Source organism: Dendrobates tinctorius, unplaced genomic scaffold (assembly GCF_039654945.1).
Source record: "Dendrobates tinctorius isolate UK_male_01 unplaced genomic scaffold, ASM3965494v1 ptg000022l, whole genome shotgun sequence".
In the NCBI taxonomy this organism is placed as follows: domain Eukaryota; kingdom Metazoa; phylum Chordata; class Amphibia; order Anura; family Dendrobatidae; genus Dendrobates; species Dendrobates tinctorius.
The window spans coordinates 43,670,122-43,689,827 of record NW_027361690.1 but is presented as its reverse complement, the minus strand read 5'-3'; the positions used below and the strand labels follow the sequence as shown (position 1 = coordinate 43,689,827).

General features: G+C 43.6%; 1 protein-coding gene across 1 annotated transcript in view; it reads left to right on the top strand.

Annotated features, from left to right (window-relative positions):
* The window catches only part of LOC141084407 (ribosomal protein S6 kinase 2 alpha-like), a 43,239-nt gene that overhangs the window by 21,003 nt on the left and 2,530 nt on the right, over nucleotides 1–19,706 (top strand). Inside the window, exons 17-27 of the mRNA XM_073569134.1 lie at nucleotides 14,075–14,176; nucleotides 15,232–15,325; nucleotides 15,736–15,806; nucleotides 16,184–16,269; nucleotides 16,848–16,903; nucleotides 18,128–18,266; nucleotides 18,368–18,500; nucleotides 18,649–18,814; nucleotides 18,967–19,068; nucleotides 19,288–19,410; nucleotides 19,565–19,674. Of these exons, the coding sequence (XP_073425235.1) occupies nucleotides 14,075–14,176; nucleotides 15,232–15,325; nucleotides 15,736–15,806; nucleotides 16,184–16,269; nucleotides 16,848–16,903; nucleotides 18,128–18,266; nucleotides 18,368–18,500; nucleotides 18,649–18,814; nucleotides 18,967–19,068; nucleotides 19,288–19,410; nucleotides 19,565–19,674 (1,182 nt within the window). The remainder of the gene's footprint in view (nucleotides 1–14,074; nucleotides 14,177–15,231; nucleotides 15,326–15,735; nucleotides 15,807–16,183; nucleotides 16,270–16,847; nucleotides 16,904–18,127; nucleotides 18,267–18,367; nucleotides 18,501–18,648; nucleotides 18,815–18,966; nucleotides 19,069–19,287; nucleotides 19,411–19,564; nucleotides 19,675–19,706) is intronic.

Sequence of the window (19,706 nt, the reverse complement as noted above, 5' to 3'; positions counted from 1 at the left end):
CGGGCATTTTCCCGCTGGGCCACCATTTTCGTGAGGTTATGGCCCGCTGATGGTGGCGGCCGGTCGGCCTCTTTTTGCCTGCCATCGGCCTTTTAAATTTTGTGGCAAGGCGGCAGGCAGCGGGGGTTAAAAACGTGCCACGACGTGGTGACGCTGCACGTCGTCGGTCGACAAGGCACCGCCCCCGGACCGCAGCAGGAGGAAACCTTGCGGCCGCGGCCATTTTTAATTTGAGCGCGTGGCGTGGGCGAGTTGGCGACGGTGCGGCCCTGGTGATGCTGCAGCCACGGCCCTTGTTACGCTGCAGCCATGGCCGAGCCAGAGCGGCAGGGAACAAGGTGAGTGTCTTTTTTTATTCTTTTTTTATAAATCAAACAGTATTATGTAGGGGACCACATGTGGGGCTAGTGTACTGTGTGGGGGATAACATGTGGGGCCAGTGTACTGTATGGGGGATGACATGTGGGGCCAGTGTACTGTATGAGGCATGACATGTGGGGCCAGTGTACTGTATGGGGGATGACATGTGTGGGGCCAGTGTATTTTATGGGGGATGACATGCGGGGTCAGTGTACTGTTTGGGGCATGACATGTGGGGCCAGTGTACTGTATGGGGGATGACATGTGGGGCCAGTGTACTGTATGGGGGACTACATCAGGGTCCAGCATACTATATGGGGAATGACACAGGTTTGCCAGTGTACTACATGGGGTACAACACGGGTGGGGCCAGTGTACTATATGGGGGATGACACAGGTGGGGCCAGTGTACTATATGGGGGATGACACAGGTGGGGCCAGTGTACTATATGGGGGATGGCACAGGTGGGGCCAGTGTACTTTTTGGGGGATGACAGGTGGGACCATCGTACTATATTGGGGACTACAGGTGGGGCCAGTGTACTATATGGTGGATGACATAGGTGGGGCCAATGTACTATATGGGGGATGACACAGGTAGGGCCAGTGTGGGTTGCCCTCGCGTCACACCCAGGGCAGCGGGGTACTCGGTATCGGGCCAGTGTCAGGGGGATGATGTGTCACAGCAGTGGTGACCCGGTCCGTGGCCCTGGTCGCCCAATATCAATGGCGGTGATGTTAATGGTGTAATAGTTTATTTGGATAGTTCGTGACGCCACCCGTGGTGTTTGGCAAGTAAGTTGTTGAACCAACGCTGCATGCAAATCCGCTGGGACTGATGGTGTAGTGCAGCAGAGATGGTGTAGCTCCCCACAGGTGGAGCTGTAGTCCCAGGGCAGTGTAGGTGCAATGGATGAGGATAGGTGCAGGATGGTATAGATGTTGTTACCCAGGTGTAGCCGTGCTGGAATAACTGGAGGACACCAGGGTGTGCGGTTCCAAAGCTTTACTCACTGTTTGCAGTTCACACACACGCCTGCCTCCGCACTGTGTTCTCCAGGTCAGGGCTCCAGCCAACCTCCCGGCCAGATAGAGTTCTCCCTTCCACACTCCGCCAATATGTACCTTCACTGAACGACTTCTCCAATGCGCCTTTAGGTGTGAAGCACTCCAGTACTTAGTTACCCTGGAATGCCTCTCTCTAGGTGTTCCTAGTCTTTACTTGTATGACAGACAGCTGTAGCCTGCTTCGGGGACTCCTCACGGCGTCCTGGCTCTCTATTCAGTTGCTGTTGTGTCCCAAGTCTATGATGGGAGCAAGGCGTTAGCGGCTCACTACTCCTCCGGTGTCTGTTGCCGGACATAAAGATCCAATCAACCTCGGGGACCGGTCCCCGGCCTTTGCGCTCTCTGGACTGGAAGGGTTCTCTCTCTTTCTCAACCAGCTTCCCACCATCCTTCTATTCTCCTTCGTTCCGATCTGTTCTATCTCTCTTATGTCTGATCTGTGTGGGTGTGACTCCTGGCATCCCTTCCAATTGGCTGTTCTCGGTGATGGCTGGAACTGCTCAGCTACGGCACAGCTGTCTACTGTATACTGGCCACGGCCGCGTACTGCACATTCGTGACCTATTCAAATCAATAAGGGGCGGATGTGCAGAACCCGGTTGTGGCCACTTTACAGTAGATTGAGCTTTGCTGTGCAGTTCTGTAACTGAGCAGTTCCCGCCGGCACTGAGAACAGCTGATCTGCCAATGGTGCCAAGTGTCGCAGCAACGCCAGTTAGACATTGATCACCTGTCCTAAGGATAGGTCATCAGTGTTAAAGCAGTGGGCAACCCCTTTAAATACTCATGTTTCCCTCCTCTGGTACAAACCTGGCTCGTCGCTAACTTTTGGTGCTGATGATAATTACGTTTTCTCCCTACTAAAATGGCCAATCCTCCAACCGGTTTTGCACATAGAGCTTATTTGGCCAAGAACATATGATTACTATCAGTGCTGGACAATCAGTCCCTATATAAATCAGATCTTTTAGGCCAAATAAGCTCCTGGTGGAGGTCTGGCTTGAGGATTGTCCGTTTTTAGTAGGGCGACAACTGCTTTAATTTTCTTTGTGGTGATCATATTAAGGGCTTGTTCACATGATTGCTGATTACCAGAGGATCAGATGGATTATGGTAATGACTTTGGTCACACTCTGATCCACGTCTGATCAGTGTCAGTTTACTGTGATCTGCTTCTCTCGCATGAGAGTATGGTATCACAGGTGTGGAAGAGACGGAGAACTTAATGTCGCCACCTTCTCCATTGTCTACATCAGCTAAAATCAGACTGTAGTTGAATGACGTCAGAGTGAAGTCCAATGTGTCACACGCACCCATAGACTTGTACGGGTGATCCAAATTCCAAAGTCACTCGCCGCATGCTGCAAATTTCAGACCTATTTGGACTGAAGAAAATAACGCAGATCTGCTCTGCCCCATAGTATAACATTGGGCTGAGTGCTATCTGATAAAACATCACACAGCACTCTGCCGTATTATACGCCAGTGTGAGCGAGCCCTCGCTGCGCCAAACAAGTTCTCGTCTGCCTCCATCAATAGAAAAGTAAGAGAATTGGAGGAGAAGTAATGAGAATGTGTTTGGCAAATCACAACGTTATGGTTACGTAACAACTGTCTGCACCACCACGAATCCCAACATTACACTCTGTTAATGTTCAGCAAGCTGCACTGCTAACAATGTGCACTGGGTGGAAAACCCCTTTAACAATGTTGGAGTATGGGCTGAGTGTATAAATAAGATGTAGTGACGTTAGGTCCTCCTGCACCTAGGGAAGGCATTGAAGACGTCTTAATTATGATTCCCCCTTCCAAAACCAAAAATTGCCAGTGGGGTCGCGGGGCATAGGCGCGGTCACAGAATGCTGTATCTCCCAACTTTTAAAGAAAAAGTCATTTTTCACCTATTGAACTCCCTTTGGCCTGTATCACACTTCAGTTGTTTGACGTCAGTTGCAAACCCCCAAAGTGTGAAAAAGCGGATCCGTTTCCGCTATGCAAAAAAAGAATGCACCGGAAGAGAGAAGAGAGAGATTCGCCACTGCCAGAACGGCATTTGGGGTTAAAATGCATGACAGAATAAATGTTCTGGGCATGCGCAGTTTAAAAAAGTGGGTCCACCACTGAAAAATACGTTCCCTAGTCTGTCTACTCCAGATGGCAGATGCTAAAAAACAAACAAATCCGTCAAAAAACAGATGCAACGGACGACCATCAGTCATAATCCGCCGCTAATGCAAGTCTATGGGAAAAAAAAAAACGGATCCACCAAAAAAAGGCGGATCCGTTTTTTTATAAACCTGGTGGATTTTGACTGACGTCAAACAACTGAAGTGTGAAAGAGGCCTTACTATTCTCACCTACAAGCTGTACAGAAAAGGTTGCATGGAAGATACATTTACGTTCATGACCGAGCCAATTTTTACAATTCTGACCACTGTCCGTTTATGAGGTAATAACTCTGAAATGCCTCCATGGATCCCGGTGATTCTGACATTGTTTTCTCGTGACATATTGTACTTCTTGTTAGTGGTAAAATTTCATTCATATAACTTACGTTTATTTGTGAAAAAAACAGAAATTTGGCGAAAATTTTTAAAATTTTGCAATTTTCCAACTTTGAATTTTTATGCCCTTAAATCACAGAGAAACAGCACACAAAAAACTTAATAAGTAACACTTCCCACATGTTTACTTTACATCAGCATAATTTTGGAACCAAAATTTTTTTTTTTAGGAAGTTATAAGGGTTAAAAGTTGACCAGAGATTTCTCATTTTTACAACACCATTTTATTTTTACAGACCACATCACATTTGAAGCCACTTTGAGGGGTCTATATGATAGAAAATACCCAAAAGTGACACCATTCTAAAAACTGCACCCCTCAAGGTGCTCAAAACCACATTCAAGAAGTTTATTAACCCTTCAGGTGCTTCACAGGAATTTTTTGAATATTTAAAAAAAAAATGAACATTTAACTTTTTTTCACAAAAAAAAATTTCAGGTTCAATTTTTTTATTTTACCAAGGGTAAAAGGAGAAATTGGACTGGAAAAGTTATTGTGCAATTTGCCCTGAGTACGCTGATATCTGATATGTGGGGGGAACCACTATTTTGGCGCATGGCAGAGCTCAGAAGGGAAGGAGTGCCGTTTGACTTTTTCAGTGCAAAATTGGCTGGAATTCTGATCGGACACCATGTCACGTTTGGAGAGCCCCTGATGTACCTAAACAGTGGAAATCCCCCACAAGTGACCCCATTTTGGAAACTAGACCCCCCAAGGAACTTATCAAGATATGTGGTGAGAACTTTGAACCCAAAAGGGCTTCACAGAAGTTTACAACGTACAGCGGTACAATTAAAAAATCATATTTTTTCCACAAAAAATGATCTTTTCACCCCCAATTTTTATTTTCCCAAGGGTAACAGGACCCTAAAAGTTATTGTGCAATTTGTCCTGAGTACGCTGATACCCCATATTTGGGTGTAAACGACTATTTGGGCGCATGGCAGAGCTCAGAAGGGAAGCAGCGCCATTTGACTTTTTTGGCTGGAATTGAGATCGGACACCATGTCGCGTTTGGAAAGCCCCTGATGTACCAAAACAGTGGAAACCCCCCACCAATGACAAAATTTTGGAAACTAGACCCCCCAAGGAACTTATCTAGATGTTTGGTGAGAACTTTGAACCCCCAAGGGCTTCACAGAAGTTTATAACGTACAGCCGTACAATTATAAAATCATATTTTTTCCACAAAAATGATCTTTTCACCCTCAATTCTTACTTTTCCAAGGGTAACATGACCCTAAAAGTTATTGTGCAATTTATCTTTAGTATGCTGATACCCCATATGTGGGGGTAAACCACTATTTGGGCGCATGGCAGAGCTCGGAAGGGAAGCAGCGCCATTTGACTTTTTTGGCTGGAATTGTGATCGGAAACCATGTCGCGTTTGGAAAGCCCCTGATGTACCTAAACAGTGGAAACCCCCACAAATGACACCATTTTGGAAACTAGACCCCCTAAGGAACTTATCAAGATGTGTGGTGAGTAGTGTTGAGCATTCCGATACCGCAAGTATCGGGTATCGGCCGATACTTGCTGTATCGGAATTCCGATACCGACTTCCGATATTTTTTCAATATCGGAATTCGGCATCGGAATCGGAAGTTCAGTTGATTGACAGCCTGACGTCATCATGATGCGCGGAGTGTGCGCATCACGATGCGCCGTCATTTCGGGCCTTCCGGGGGTCTCTGCCGGCCTGCCGGGGGGCTGTGCCGGCCTGCCGGGGGGCTGTGTGGACTGCCCGGGGTCTGTACCGGCCTGCCGGGGGGCTGTGCCGGCCTGCCGGTGGTCTGTGCACCCTGTGGGGGTCTGTACCGGCCTGCCGGGGGGCTGTGCCGGCCTGCCGGTGGTCTGTGCACCCTGTGGGGGTCTGTACCGGCCTGCCGGTGGTCTGTGCACCCTGTGGGGGTCTGTACCGGCCTGCCGGGGGGCTGTGCCGGCCAGCCGGGGGGCTGTGCTGATGTCCGGGGGTCTGTGCAAGCATCGTCCGATGGGACTACAAGTCCCATCTGGCGATGCCTGCTACCATGACAGTGATTGACACATTAGCCAATGATGGGACAGTAGTAGTCCCATCATCCGGCTAATGTGTTAAATGTTAAAAAAAAAAAAATACTACATACATACTACATGCATGCTACATACATACTACATGCTACATACATACTACATATATACTACATACATACTACATACATGCTACATACATGCTGCATGCTACATACATACTACATGCATGCTACATGCATGCTACATGCATGCTACATACATGCTACATGCATGCTACATACATACTACATGCATGCTACATACATACTACATGCATGCTACATACATACTACATGCTACATACATACCACATACATACTACATACATACATACTACATGCTACATACATACTACATATATACTACATGCATGCTACATACATACTACATGCTACATACATACCACATACATACTACATACATGCTACATACATACTACATATATACTACATGCATGCTACATACATACTACATATATGCTACATACATACTGCATGCTACATGCATGCTACATACATACTACATACATACTACATGCTACATACATACCACATATATACTACATACATACAATACATTCATACAATACATACATAGACATACAGTACATATAACATAGAGTAACATACTTACCAATACTTGTCACATTGTTCACCGAAGCCATTGTCTTTTCCGGAATAAATATTAACATAACAAACCACAAAAATACTCACCCACGATCCGAAGCAGTCCACGAGTGTGTCCCACGACGATCTTGGGTAGAGAACTGCAGCATCAGATGATGCTGCCGTTCTCTACGGGCTGCAGGAATCCAATGACGGAAGGTAGGTATCCTTCCGCACTGTATTCCTCCGCCACTTAAAAAAAAAAAAAGTCCCTAGTCTCACTTTATGCCATTGCTGTGTGGGAATTTCCCACACAGCAATGGCATAAAGTGAGACTAGGGACTTTTTTTTTTTTTTAAGTGGCGGAGGAATACAGTGCGGAAGGATACCTACCTTCCGTCATTGGATTCCTGCAGCCCGTAGAGAACGGCAGCATCATCTGATGCTGCAGTTCTCTACCCAAGATCGTCGTGGGACACACTCGTGGACTGCTTCGGATCGTGGGTGAGTATTTTTGTGGTTTGTTATGTTAATATTTATTCCGGAAAAGACAATGGCTTCGGGGAACAATGTGACAAGTATTGGTAAGTATGTTACTCTATGTTATATGTACTGTATGTCTATGTATGTATTGTATGAATGTATTGTATGTATGTAGTATATATGTGGTATGTATGTAGCATGTAGTATGTATGTAGTATGTATGTAGCATGCATGTAGCATGCAGTATGTATGTAGTATATATGTAGTATGTATGTAGCATGCATGTAGTATATATGTAGTATGTATGTAGCATGTAGTATGTATGTAGCATGCATGTAGTATATATGTAGTATGTAGCATGTAGTATGTATGTAGCATGCATGTAGTATATATGTAGTATGTAGCATGTAGTATGTATGTAGCATGCATGTAGTATGTATGTGGTATGTATGTAGCATGTACTATGTATGTAGCATGCATGTAGTATGTATGTGGTATGTATGTAGCATGTACTATGTATGTAGCATGCATGTAGTATATATGTGTTATGTATGTAGCATGTAGCATGCATGTAGTATGTATGTAGTATGTATGTAGTATATATGTGGTATGTATGTAGCATGTAGTATGTATGTAGCATGCATGTAGTATATATGTAGTATGCAGCATGTAGTATGTATGTAGCATGCATGTAGTATGTATGTGGTATGTATGTAGCATGTACTATGTATGTAGCATGCATGTAGTATGTATGTGGTATGTATGTAGCATGTACTATGTATGTAGCATGCATGTAGTATATATGTGTTATGTATGTAGCATGTAGCATGCATGTAGTATGTATGTAGTATGTATGTAGTATATATGTGGTATGTATGTAGCATGTAGTATGTATGTAGCATGCAGTATGTATGTAGCATGCATGTAGAATATATGTAGTATGTATGTAGCATGCATGTAGTATATATGTAGTATGTATGTAGTATATATGTAGTATGTATGTTGCATGTAGTATTTATGTAGTATGAATGTAGCATGTATGTAGTATGTAGTATGAATGTAGCATGTATGTAGTATGTAGTATGAATGTAGCATGTATGTAGTATGCATGTTGTATGTATGTAGCATGTAATTTTTTTTTTTTTTTTTTTTACATTCAACACATTAGCCGGATGATGGGACTACTACTGTCCCATCATTGGCTAATGTGTCAATCACTGTCATGGTAGCAGGCATCGCCCGATGGGACTTGTAGTCCCATCGGACGATGCCTGCACAGACCCCCGAAGCCTGCACAGACCACCGGCAGGCCGGCACAGCCCCCCGGCAGGCCGGCACAGCCCCCCTGCAGGCCGGCACAGGCCCCCGGAGCCTGCACAGCCCCCCGGCAGGCCGGCACAGCCCCCCGGCAGGCCGGCACAGACCACCGGAGCCTGCACAGACCCCCTGGCAGGCCGGCACAGCCCCCCGAAAGGCCCGTACAGACCCCAGAGAGGCTGTACAAGGGCAGGAAAGGGTTTTTCTTATTCCGATACCGGAAGTCCCATAGACTTGAATGGGACTTCCGGTATCGGAATCGGCGATACCGATACTTTTTTTAAAGATCGGCCGATACCATCCGATACGATACTTTGAAGTATCGGACGGTATCGCTCAACTCTAGTGGTGAGCACTTTGAACTCCCCCAGTGCTTCACAGAAGTTTATAACGCCCGGGCGTGAAAATAAAAAAATCGTATTTTTTCCACAAACATGATCATTTAGTACCCATTTTTTTTTATTTTCCCAAGGGTACCAGGAGAAAATGGACCCCAAAAGTTGTTGTACAATTTGTCCTGAGTACACTGATACCACATATGTGGGAGAAAACTACTGTGTGGGCACACGTCGGGCCTCGGAAGGGAAGTAGTGATGTTTTGGAATGCAGACTTTGATGGAATGGTCTGCGAGTGTCATGTTGCCTTTGGAGAGCCCCTAATGTACCTAAACAGTGGAAACACCCCACAAATGACACCATTTTGGAAACTAGACCCCCTAAGGAACTTATCTAGGTATGTGGTGAGCACTTTGAACCCCCAAGGGCTTCACAGAAGTTTATAATGCCCGGGCGTGAAAATAAAAAAATCGTATTTTTTCCACAAACATGATCATTTAGTCCCCAATTTTTTTATTTTCCCAAGGGTACCAGGAGAAAATAGACCCCAAAAGTTGTTGTGCAATTTGTCCTGAGTACCCTGATACCTCATATGTGGGAGAAAACTACTGTATGGGCCCACTTCGGGGCTCGGAAGGGAAGTAGTGACGTTTTGGAATGGAGACTTTGATGGAATGCTCTGCCGGTGTCATGTTGCCTTTGGAGAGCCCCTGATGTACCTAAACAGTGGAAACCCCCCACAAATGACACCATTTTGGAAACTAGACCCCCTAAGGAACTTATCTAGATGTGTGGTGAGCACTTTGAACCCCCAAGGGCTTCACAGAAGTTTATAACGCCCGGGCGTGAAAATAAAAAAAATCATATTTTTTTCACACAAAAATGATATTTTGGCCCCCAATTTTTTATTTTCCTAAGGGCAACAGGAGAAATAGGACCCCAAAATTATTTTGCAATTTTTTCTGAGTAGGCTGATACCCCATATGTGGGGGTAAAACACTGTTTGGGTGCATGGCAGAGCTTGGAAGGGAAGGAGCACCATTTGACTTTTTCAACGCAGAATTGGCTGGAATTGAGATCAGACGCCATGTTGCGTTTGAAGAGCACCTGATGTGCCCAAACAGTGGAAACCCCCCAATTCTTAATCCAACCCTAACCCCAACACACCCCTTACCCTAATCTCAGCCCTAACCCTAGCCCTAACTCTAGCCCTAATCCTAGCCCTAACTCTAGCCCTAACCCTAATGAGAAAATGGAAATAAATACATTTTTTAAATTTTATTATTTTTCCCTAACTAAGGGGGTGATAACGGGGGATTTGATTTACTATTTTTGGCGGTTTTTATTTTTGGCAGCTGTCACACGCTAAAAGACGCTTTTTATTGTAAAAATAGTTTTTGCATCACCACATATCGAGAGCTATAATATTTCGTATTTTGACGGATTGAGTCATGTGAGGTCTTATTTTTTGCGGGATGAGTTGATGTTTTTATTGGTATCATGTTCGGGCACGTGACATTTTTTGATCGCTTTTTATTCCGATTTTTGGGACGCAGAATGAACAAAAACCAGCGTTTCATGAATTTCTTTTGGGGGGTGCGTTTACACTGTTCCGCGTGCGGTAAAATTGATAAAGTGGTTTTATTCTTCAGGTCAGTATGGTTACAGCAATACCTCATTTATGTCATTTTTTTATGTTTTGGCGCTTTTATGCAATAAAAACAATTTTATATAAAAAAAATTATTTTTGCATCGCTTTTTTCTGCGAGCTATAACTTTTTTATTTTTTCTCTGATGATGATGTGTCATGGCTCATTTTTTGCGGGACAAGATGACGTTTTTAGTGGTACCATGGATGTTTATATGCATCTTTTTGATCGCGCGTTATTGCACTTTTGGTTCGGCGGTATGATAATAAATTATTATTTTTTGCTTCATTTTTTATTTTTATTTTTTAAGGGATTCGCTAAAGGGGTTAACTAATGGGATCGTTTTTTAGGGCAGGTCGTTACGGACGTGGTGATATCAAATATGTGTACTTTTATTTTTTTAAATTTTTTTATTTCCAAAAAATGAATTTATTAGGGAATATTTTTTTTTTAAAATTTATTTAGCGATTTTTTAAAAATTATTTTTACATTTTTTTTTCTTTTTTACTTTATTAGGTTGTCCCAGGGGGACATCACTGTCCTGTCACATCACAGATCACTGCACAAGGCTTCCTCGTGCCTGCGCTTTGCAGGCACTGAGGAAGCCAGCTCCCTGCAGGCCCCCGAAGGTCCCCGTCACCATCTTGGATCCGGTGACCTGCAGGGAAAGAGCCCCCCGTAGGAGCGCTGCATATTGCGCTGCTGTGGGGGGCTCAGGGAAGCACGGAGGGAGCCCCCTCCCTGCCGATGCTTCCCTTTAACCCCCTGTACACCGCGATCGTGTTTGAGTGCGGTGTGCAAGGGGTTAACGTGTCGGGGGCGGTCCGTGACGCCCCTGACACATAGTGCCGTGTGTCAGCTGCGATAATCAACTGACACCCAGCCGCGATAAGCGACGCTCACCACGTGGGCGCCGCTGATCGCGCTAGACGTCCTATCCCGTCCATGGGCATAGGGGCCCGGTCCCATGGATGGGATAGTACATCTGATGTCAGAAAGGGGTTAAGAATAGCGATTTGTATGTGGGCTGCTTTGGTTTGTGTGCCAGGGCTGATTTTCAGTCCCAGTACGGCCCTGGACAAGTACCTACCGGAGTTTAGGACGTTTACCTGTTGGAGTATTGGATGTATACCTGCCGGAATATTGGATGTATACCTGCTGGAGTATTGGAAGTATACCTGCAGTATAGGACATATACCTGCCGGAGTACTGGATGTACGACTGCTGGAGTATTCACCTGCCTTATGTACTATACTTTCCTGCGGTTTTTACCTTTTGGTTGGAGCATGGCTGTTTTGTGTCCTACCTGGGATTCTGGAGCTAATAAACCCTTCTTTGCTAAACTAAATTGTTGCCTGTGTGAACACGACCTAATGCCGACCTCAAGCACTACCTGAGAGATTCCCTGCAAAGCCCTTATAGATGGTTTAGGAGGGTTGATCCTCCTGACAGATTCCCTTATAAGGAGACTAATAGCAGAACTATTAATATTATAAGGAGACCCAGTAATATTAATATTATAAAGAGACCTTAGTGAGAACGCTCATATATTTGTATTATTGATAGTAATACATTTTGATTTGCTCCAATGGTAGGCAGGGTCATCTTTGTAATAGTAGTGGGTGTGGGAGAGCAGCATGGGTCTGTGTGCTTCATATGCCAGGGCTGGATGCAGTCCCAGTCTGTCCCTGTTCCCACAATAAAGATACATAATTTATCACTGCAATCTGAATTTATTATTGACACAAATTGTTATAATATTTATTCTGTTTAACAAATATAAATAATTTCTTACAACATGAAAATAGACTAACTGATCAGAAAAGTAAAGCACCCATTGCCCTTTCCTCCACGCCTGCATCTGGTACTGATGCTGAGCCTATATTGTTGCCTCCTTAAGAGATACTAGGCAACTTCCTTATAAGGTAAGAGGCCCCTTTAGAATCAGAACACAAGATTCCATTGTGACATCATTATGACATCACAATTGACCATCACTACTTACACAAGTGTTTACACTCCGATCATCACTTTGACAACCTGTTGTCATTGCTGTTTGTGATAAGCTGCATAGCGAGTCATACACTATTTGCGATTGGATTTATTTTCAATGTCTGGAATTTCTTCAGACAAACTTCAGGTGTTAGCACTACTCCAGGGGATTCTTACCACCTATGACCCTGACATTGTGCTACCACTACCCGATGGCGTCCTCAGCTTCACTTACCAGCTGGTTATGGAGCTAGTGAGAGACTGCCTGACCAAATACCACCAAGGTCGCATAAGCCTAGAATACCTAGAGCATTTACAGCAGAACATCTGGACATTGGTCCAACAGGTAAGTAGCAGATAATCTGCACAAATCATATAAATATAATAATAATGGAATACAAGATTAAGTTTAACCTGAATGCAATACCCAGAATAACCAGGGAGATGAAATAGGGCCTACAAGCTACATGACAAGGGAAAAGGTGGGATATAAAGGGTTAATAGAAGTAGGGTGAGAAGGTTGTGGATTATGGACATGGGGGATTGGATAGATAACAATTTAAGGATCAGGATTATTTTTTGCTTTTCTGCTCTCATCTTTTCATAACTTTCTTTCAAGAGCCATAACTGTTATTTTCCCATTGACATAGACATGGAAGGACTTGTATTAAAGTGATGGGGATCTTCAGCAGACCCCCAGGTGTCACAGTAAGTGGTCCCCTGCGATCACATCATAGAGGGTGGATGAGAGCTAGACAGCGGTGTGCCCACCATATAAATGCTGCTGTCAGACATTGACTGCATCATTTAAATGGTTAGCAGAAAAACAGCCGCTGCCAGAACTCAGCTCCGTCCGCGGCTATTACAGACGGCTGCCGTTATGTAATATACCTGTATATTCCGTGTGATTAGGAAGCTCAGCTCTGGACCCCCCTCCACATGGGAGGACTCCATTCACGGGAAGGAGTTATGGAGGACAATAAATGGAAGAAGGTTGGGGATATTCCTACTTTTTGCAGTTTCATGTTCCAGCATCTAACCAACCAGCCCTTATATATATATATATGAAGAGATGGGGAGGAAAGGAAGCAGGATGTAAAAGATGGTACTTGATAAGTAGGGGTCTTGGGGAGGTAGGATTGTGTTCCTATCATCACAGAAGTGGGGGATGGGTCTGGGTATGGGGCTGTTAAATGTGAGGTCCTTTGGACGGAGGTTACTGCTGGGGAAATAGTGACTTCGGATACATCCCAATATAATGAGTGGACTTATGTCATGGGAAGATAGAGGTATTATTATGGGATATTAACTCCTTACTCCTTGTGCCTGTGTGGTGCGTGTAGGGGCTAATTCTGAATTAGGTTTTGTTTTTTTCTGGTCCGGTGTTGCAGTCACCCCGTGTTTGGAGTGTGAGGCTGCTGTGGCCATTTTCCACAAGTCCCAGTCAGCCATATGCGTTATTTCCATACACTGGGTGCGGAGGAAGGACATGGAAATGTAAAGGTTCTCAGGCGACCGGTTCCATCGGCAGCGGTCATGTAGTACTTGTAGTGCCGATAGCAGGGGTAACATGGTGACATAAATGGCCTCCTCCATTCTGCACTTTATCTGATGATTTTCTTTTCTTGTTTCTTCTCATTTCTATAGGCCGAAGAAAAATCCCACAATGGAGAATTGGCCTTTATTAAACAATTGGCCCAAAATGTCCTGCTAGTACTGGAGTATCCGGCCTACTCACCGGAGCGTCTGGTAAGGATCCGTCATCTTCTTCATCTCATGTCCATGTTGTCTGATCGTCTCCAGATTAACAATAAATGTCCACAATGGTGCTAAAAACTGCCGACTGCACAAGCAGCGAATAATGCGGTAAATCAGAGTAACCCCAAATATGAGTACTTGTACTAATTGACATAGGCGGGTTATTAGCCTTATAATAAAGTATGGTGACAGGAGTGCAGGTGTAATGTAGATAAATGCCGTGTATGAGGACAGAGGCAAACAGTTATATACCGTAGATAAGATTCTATATTTCCAGCAGCCATCAGTACAGCAGGAGAATATACCTGCAGTTATTGTCACACTCCACGTCCCGGATTCATCGCTATATGTGCAGTTTACCCCTTACCTGACACATATTGAATTGTGGCTCAATCTCCGACGACTATAGGCGGCAACTGTTCCTATCAGCGGCATCTGATTTTCATGCTTATTAATAATTGTTTGCTCCTGTCCTCATACATGTGCACCATATTTTTGAAAAAGTGCATCTTATAATCCGAAAAATATGGTATTTTATCTATATTATACCTGCAATCCTGTCATTATTCTGTATTATGTGGTTAATAACCCGTCTACATCAGTTAGCACAAGCACACATTCTTGGTTTTATTCTTCCCCAGATTACCAGTCATATAGCAGAAGGTCAGATGTGTGATATCAGACACCTCTCTGTCCGCTCCAGGCAGACACAGGATATTTTATGGCAGCCTGTCTCTGCAGCTCCATCATCTGTGATGACAGTCTGTACTCAGCAGTGCAGAGTTTGTATTTCCGCCTCTGTCTCACGCGATTATCTCAATCTTCCTTCTTGTAAATGCTGCAGTTCTGATAGACATTATTAGAGAACAGTGGTATATACAAGTGCCTTATATATTAATATGGACTTACTGGAGAGATTCGCCGTGTATAGTCCGACCTATACCGAAATTATCATGTAAATCCAGTATTACTCCTTCCTGCCTTATATATACGGTCATTTAGTGTCTGTGAAATGTTATATTAATTGTATATATTATATCCATCAGGAAACATCAGAAGATGACTCCAAAGAGACACAAAACCTCCATATTGCTGACCCTGATACCCGTCAGCCGGGGCTAAACCCTGATCTGATGGAAGGTAAGCCGATCATCTAATATTTTACATTCAATGTCAAGTTATAGAGAACGGTAGAGAATATGGAGATTTACTCCTCATCCTCTGTATGAGGCCGGTGACGGCTCATGAACCCCCTATAGACTATAATGGAGGGGGCTGATGTAATTTGGCTTTCCCCTCTGGGCTTTTCTCAGCGCCCAATCATGTCATTGTTGTGACTCGATCAGATCCTGAAGAAGCATACATTTATGGTAGAGTATACAGTATATAGATATGCCATAACTATACACAGTGTGTGCAGAATATCCATACACCTCGTATTACTCCATGTACAGGGGTCTTGGCATTTCCTTCACTATATGGATGTTATATAATAAGTGCTGATATAGACTAATACATGACGTCTCTTCATTATTTCATCATTACTTTAGGAATAACTGTGTCGGCAAATACTGATGGAGGAATATGTGAGACACCAGAGATCATCCAGGAATCTGACAGTGTAAGTATCAGAGGGACGTCTGTGTATCATCTGATGACGGGTGTGAATTACACATCCCATATTATACCCCATATGATAATGGGATATCGCTGTTTTTCATGTAGATCAGACCTATTGTGTGTGATGATGACGTTACTATTTTACCTCCTCTGTGTGATGTCCCCTATCCTCCCTTGCAGTACAATGACATATGTGTATGGGGGATATCCCCCTATAATATAATAGTGTCTGTGGAGGGTCCGGCTTGTATCACCTCCTCTACATCTGCTGTAGTGTAATGAGCAGGGACATAATGTAGAAGTGAGACCTTCCTGCATCTGGAGCTGACATGTTTCTCCAGCTTCTGTGTCTTACTGTCATTTCTTATTCCTTTATAGGCCTTGATCGGATCATATAACCCCTGGAGGTTACCTTGTAAGAACGACTATAAGCCGATCAAACTGATCAGCTCTGGATCTTTTGGGTGAGCTTTATTTTGGTATAATAATTTATTTCCCAGGGCTCCTTATGACGATGCCTATGTCTCTGTGCTTTGCCCCTGCAATGCTCCCATAGAGAAATTATATGAATCCACATCACTGTCCACATCAGTCAATATTCAGGTCAGGTAGGATGTGACGGGGAAGAGGACCCCCACTAGTGTTCATTTATGGAGTGTTATTTTATGTAATTCTAGACATGGCTTTCTAGTGATGGCCTCACATCTAGTATTAACCATTTGGTCAGGAGATCATTAGATGGGGTCTATAGACACATTATTAGTAAGAATTCATAATAAATCTTGGATTTTACTTTTCTCCAGGGCTGTCCACCTAGTGCGCCATAAAGACTCAAACCAAGTATGTGCTATGAAGAAAATAGACATACAGAACCTTAAAGAGCCAAGGAGACTTGAACGAGCCTTTCTGGAGAGGGACATCTCAATCTTCGCTGATTGTCCCTTTGTGGCCTCCATGTTCTGCTCCTTTCCTACTAAAATTCATCTGTGTATGGTCATGGAGTATTTGCCAGGTAGGACACATCCATTGTATCTATATCCAGCCTCAATGGCTTAATCCTAGAACCTATATATAACCAGAATGTGCCCACTAGGACGGGTACATGTCCACACTGCAATTACTATAATGTATCTGTTACCAAGATGCCGGAAAAACCATTGATCTCTGTGAACGTCTCCCCTGTAAGCCCTCACTGAGCATGGCAGCAATTTCCACTATGGATAAACGGAAGATTTCTCTTTACTTGAACAATTTTTATAAATAGGAACTTTCACAGAGAAATAATTTAGAGAATAGTAGATGAGGTCCGGCTAGGCCTCTTTGTAGGGTCACTGTGTAGTATACAGTTGTGGGTTAAGGCCCCGTTACATTTAGTGATGCACCAGCGATCCCGACCACGATACGACCAGGTCAGGATCGCTTGTGCATCGCTAAATGGTTGCTAGTTAGCTGCCAAATAGGCAGATCTCACAAGTGACGCAGCAGTGCTTGGTGGTTGATACTCACCTGTCAGACGCAGCGATGATGACCGTCTTCCGCCTGCGTCCATGGCTCGCTCATCGGTGGAATACTCCTAGTAGGCCAGTTAGTGAAGGGAACTCTGGTTCAGCAACTTGTGAGAGATCCTATGAGACTCCGGGAATGCAAAGTGTTAGCCAAGGCTTGAGAGCTGTGGGTCTAAGAAAAGACAAGTCGGCGAGGCTGGGGGCACATATAGTAAAGAAGTTAGCCACAGACGCTTTTTCTAAGTGGTACATGAAAGTGGGCTAATGCTAGAGAAAGTAGGAAGATGCAGCTGAAGATTTCTAGCTATCTAAGAAATGTAAAAGCCCCTAACTCTGATAGTGAAAAGTTTCACCACTTGTGCTGGTGAAAAATGTTTGTTGAAGACATGCCACTGTATTGTAACCTAAAGAAAGATGTCTGTGTCTCCTGCTGTGCTTTTTTTGATCAATGAAAAGAACAGTAAAGTCAAACTTGTTTCTATACACCGTTGTGATCTCTCATTCGTGGAGTCACGGGGAACCCCAGCCACGCTGTGTGACAGACCAGAGAAGCCGAGAGGTGTCAACAGCTACAACAGCTTCACGCACACTGGAAACAGGCCCCTGTTTTCGGTAATGTGCTAAGGTGTCTGACTCATGGCACTCGCCTACGGCTACCACCCTGGGCACTGTTTCACAGTATACACACTATATTATTCAGTCCATCTCTATGTATGAGATCCTGCCCCAATGTGTCCGCCTATTTCTTTTTCACCTTAATCATGTGTAATTTGCATTGTAACAAACCCTCACCTGTCATATTTGCTTTCTACTGTAGGAGGAGGCTGTGACAATCTTTTAAAGGACATTGGTCGTTTTCCTGTCCCCCTGGCCCGTATGTACATAGCGGAAACGATTTTTGCTGTGGAATACCTGCACAGCTATGGTGTGGTCCACCGAGACCTGAAGCCCGAGAAGTAAGTGACCCTTATAGTATAATAATGGGGAAGAAGGTTAAAGTTTCTCTTACAGTATATGGGTTATTACTCGGGGCTAACTTCATTTTTTTCTTTCACAGCCTCCTGATAACATCAACAGGACATATTAAAGTCACAGATTTTGGACTTTCAACACTCGGCATCATGAGACCAACATCAGACATCTACAGAGCTCCAATTGAGGACATCACCAGCGAGTTCGATGATAATGAGGTCAGCTTTACTTACCGGACCTTCTACTTCAGAAATCTCATCTCTTTCTCCTTCTCTGATAATTTCTCATCTAGAAAATGTTTCCATTGATGTTATGTATCACATTTATATTTATTGATCATCATCTAATTATTCTGTTGTATTCCAGACTGGTGGCACCCCTCATTACATGGCTCCAGAAGTCGTCTTAAGGAAAGCATATGGCAGGCCTATTGACTGGTGGTCAGTAGGGATCATCCTATATGAATTTCTTTATGGATTTACACCATTTTATGGAGATTCCCAAAGGGAGATTTTACTCAGTGTCGTCAGGGGTAAGTAAAATATTCTGAATGCTGTGTGATGTCACAGTTATTTGGTTTAATTGGTTTTGTGATTTAGTTTCTAGCTTTGTTAAGGAAAATGGTTTACATGAAATTAAATGTAAAGGTTGAATTTCCTGTAATATTTGCCTTTTATATAACAGATGACATAACTTGGAGATATAATGAATACATTGCTCCAGATGATGCTCGGAACCTGATAACTGGGCTGCTCCAAAAAAATCCAGCACAGAGACTTGGGACAGGTAATATTATAATAGTATTATTAATGACTTATTATACCTCTCTGACCAGACAAATGGTTGTGTCTGTGAGGATCAGCACTGAGGTTTTCTTCCTACTTTCAGTACAATTCCTTCATGTCGGCTACATTACATCGTCAGTTTTTAATATAAACAATAGAGATCTGGACCAGCTTCTTTGACAATGACTGTATTGCTTTCTTTCTTGTCTTCCTTTTCCAGGAGGAGCAAATGAGATAAAAATTCATCCATTTCTATGTTGCTTAAGTTTTCTCAACCTTCCAAGTCAGAAGCCCCTGTTATGTCTTGATCTAGCATCAGATGAGGACACCTGCTACTTTAATAGTAAGTAAAATGAGACGTCATCTGCCTGAAACTGCAGTGTGTCTTGTCTTTCATGTTATGTGTCAATTATTTCCCATTATTATTAGTGATAGCATGGTGACTGTCTGACCATGGTCTTATACTAATAATCTTTTATAACTTTTGTACTTTGCAGCTAGCTTTAAGAAACACCAACATATGGATTCAGATGAGGAGAACACAAGTGAGGACAATGACTGTCCAGAAGTCCAAAATTTTGTGTCATCTTCTCAAAGGTTTTCTAAAGTAAGTATGTGGACAATAAAATGTATAAAACC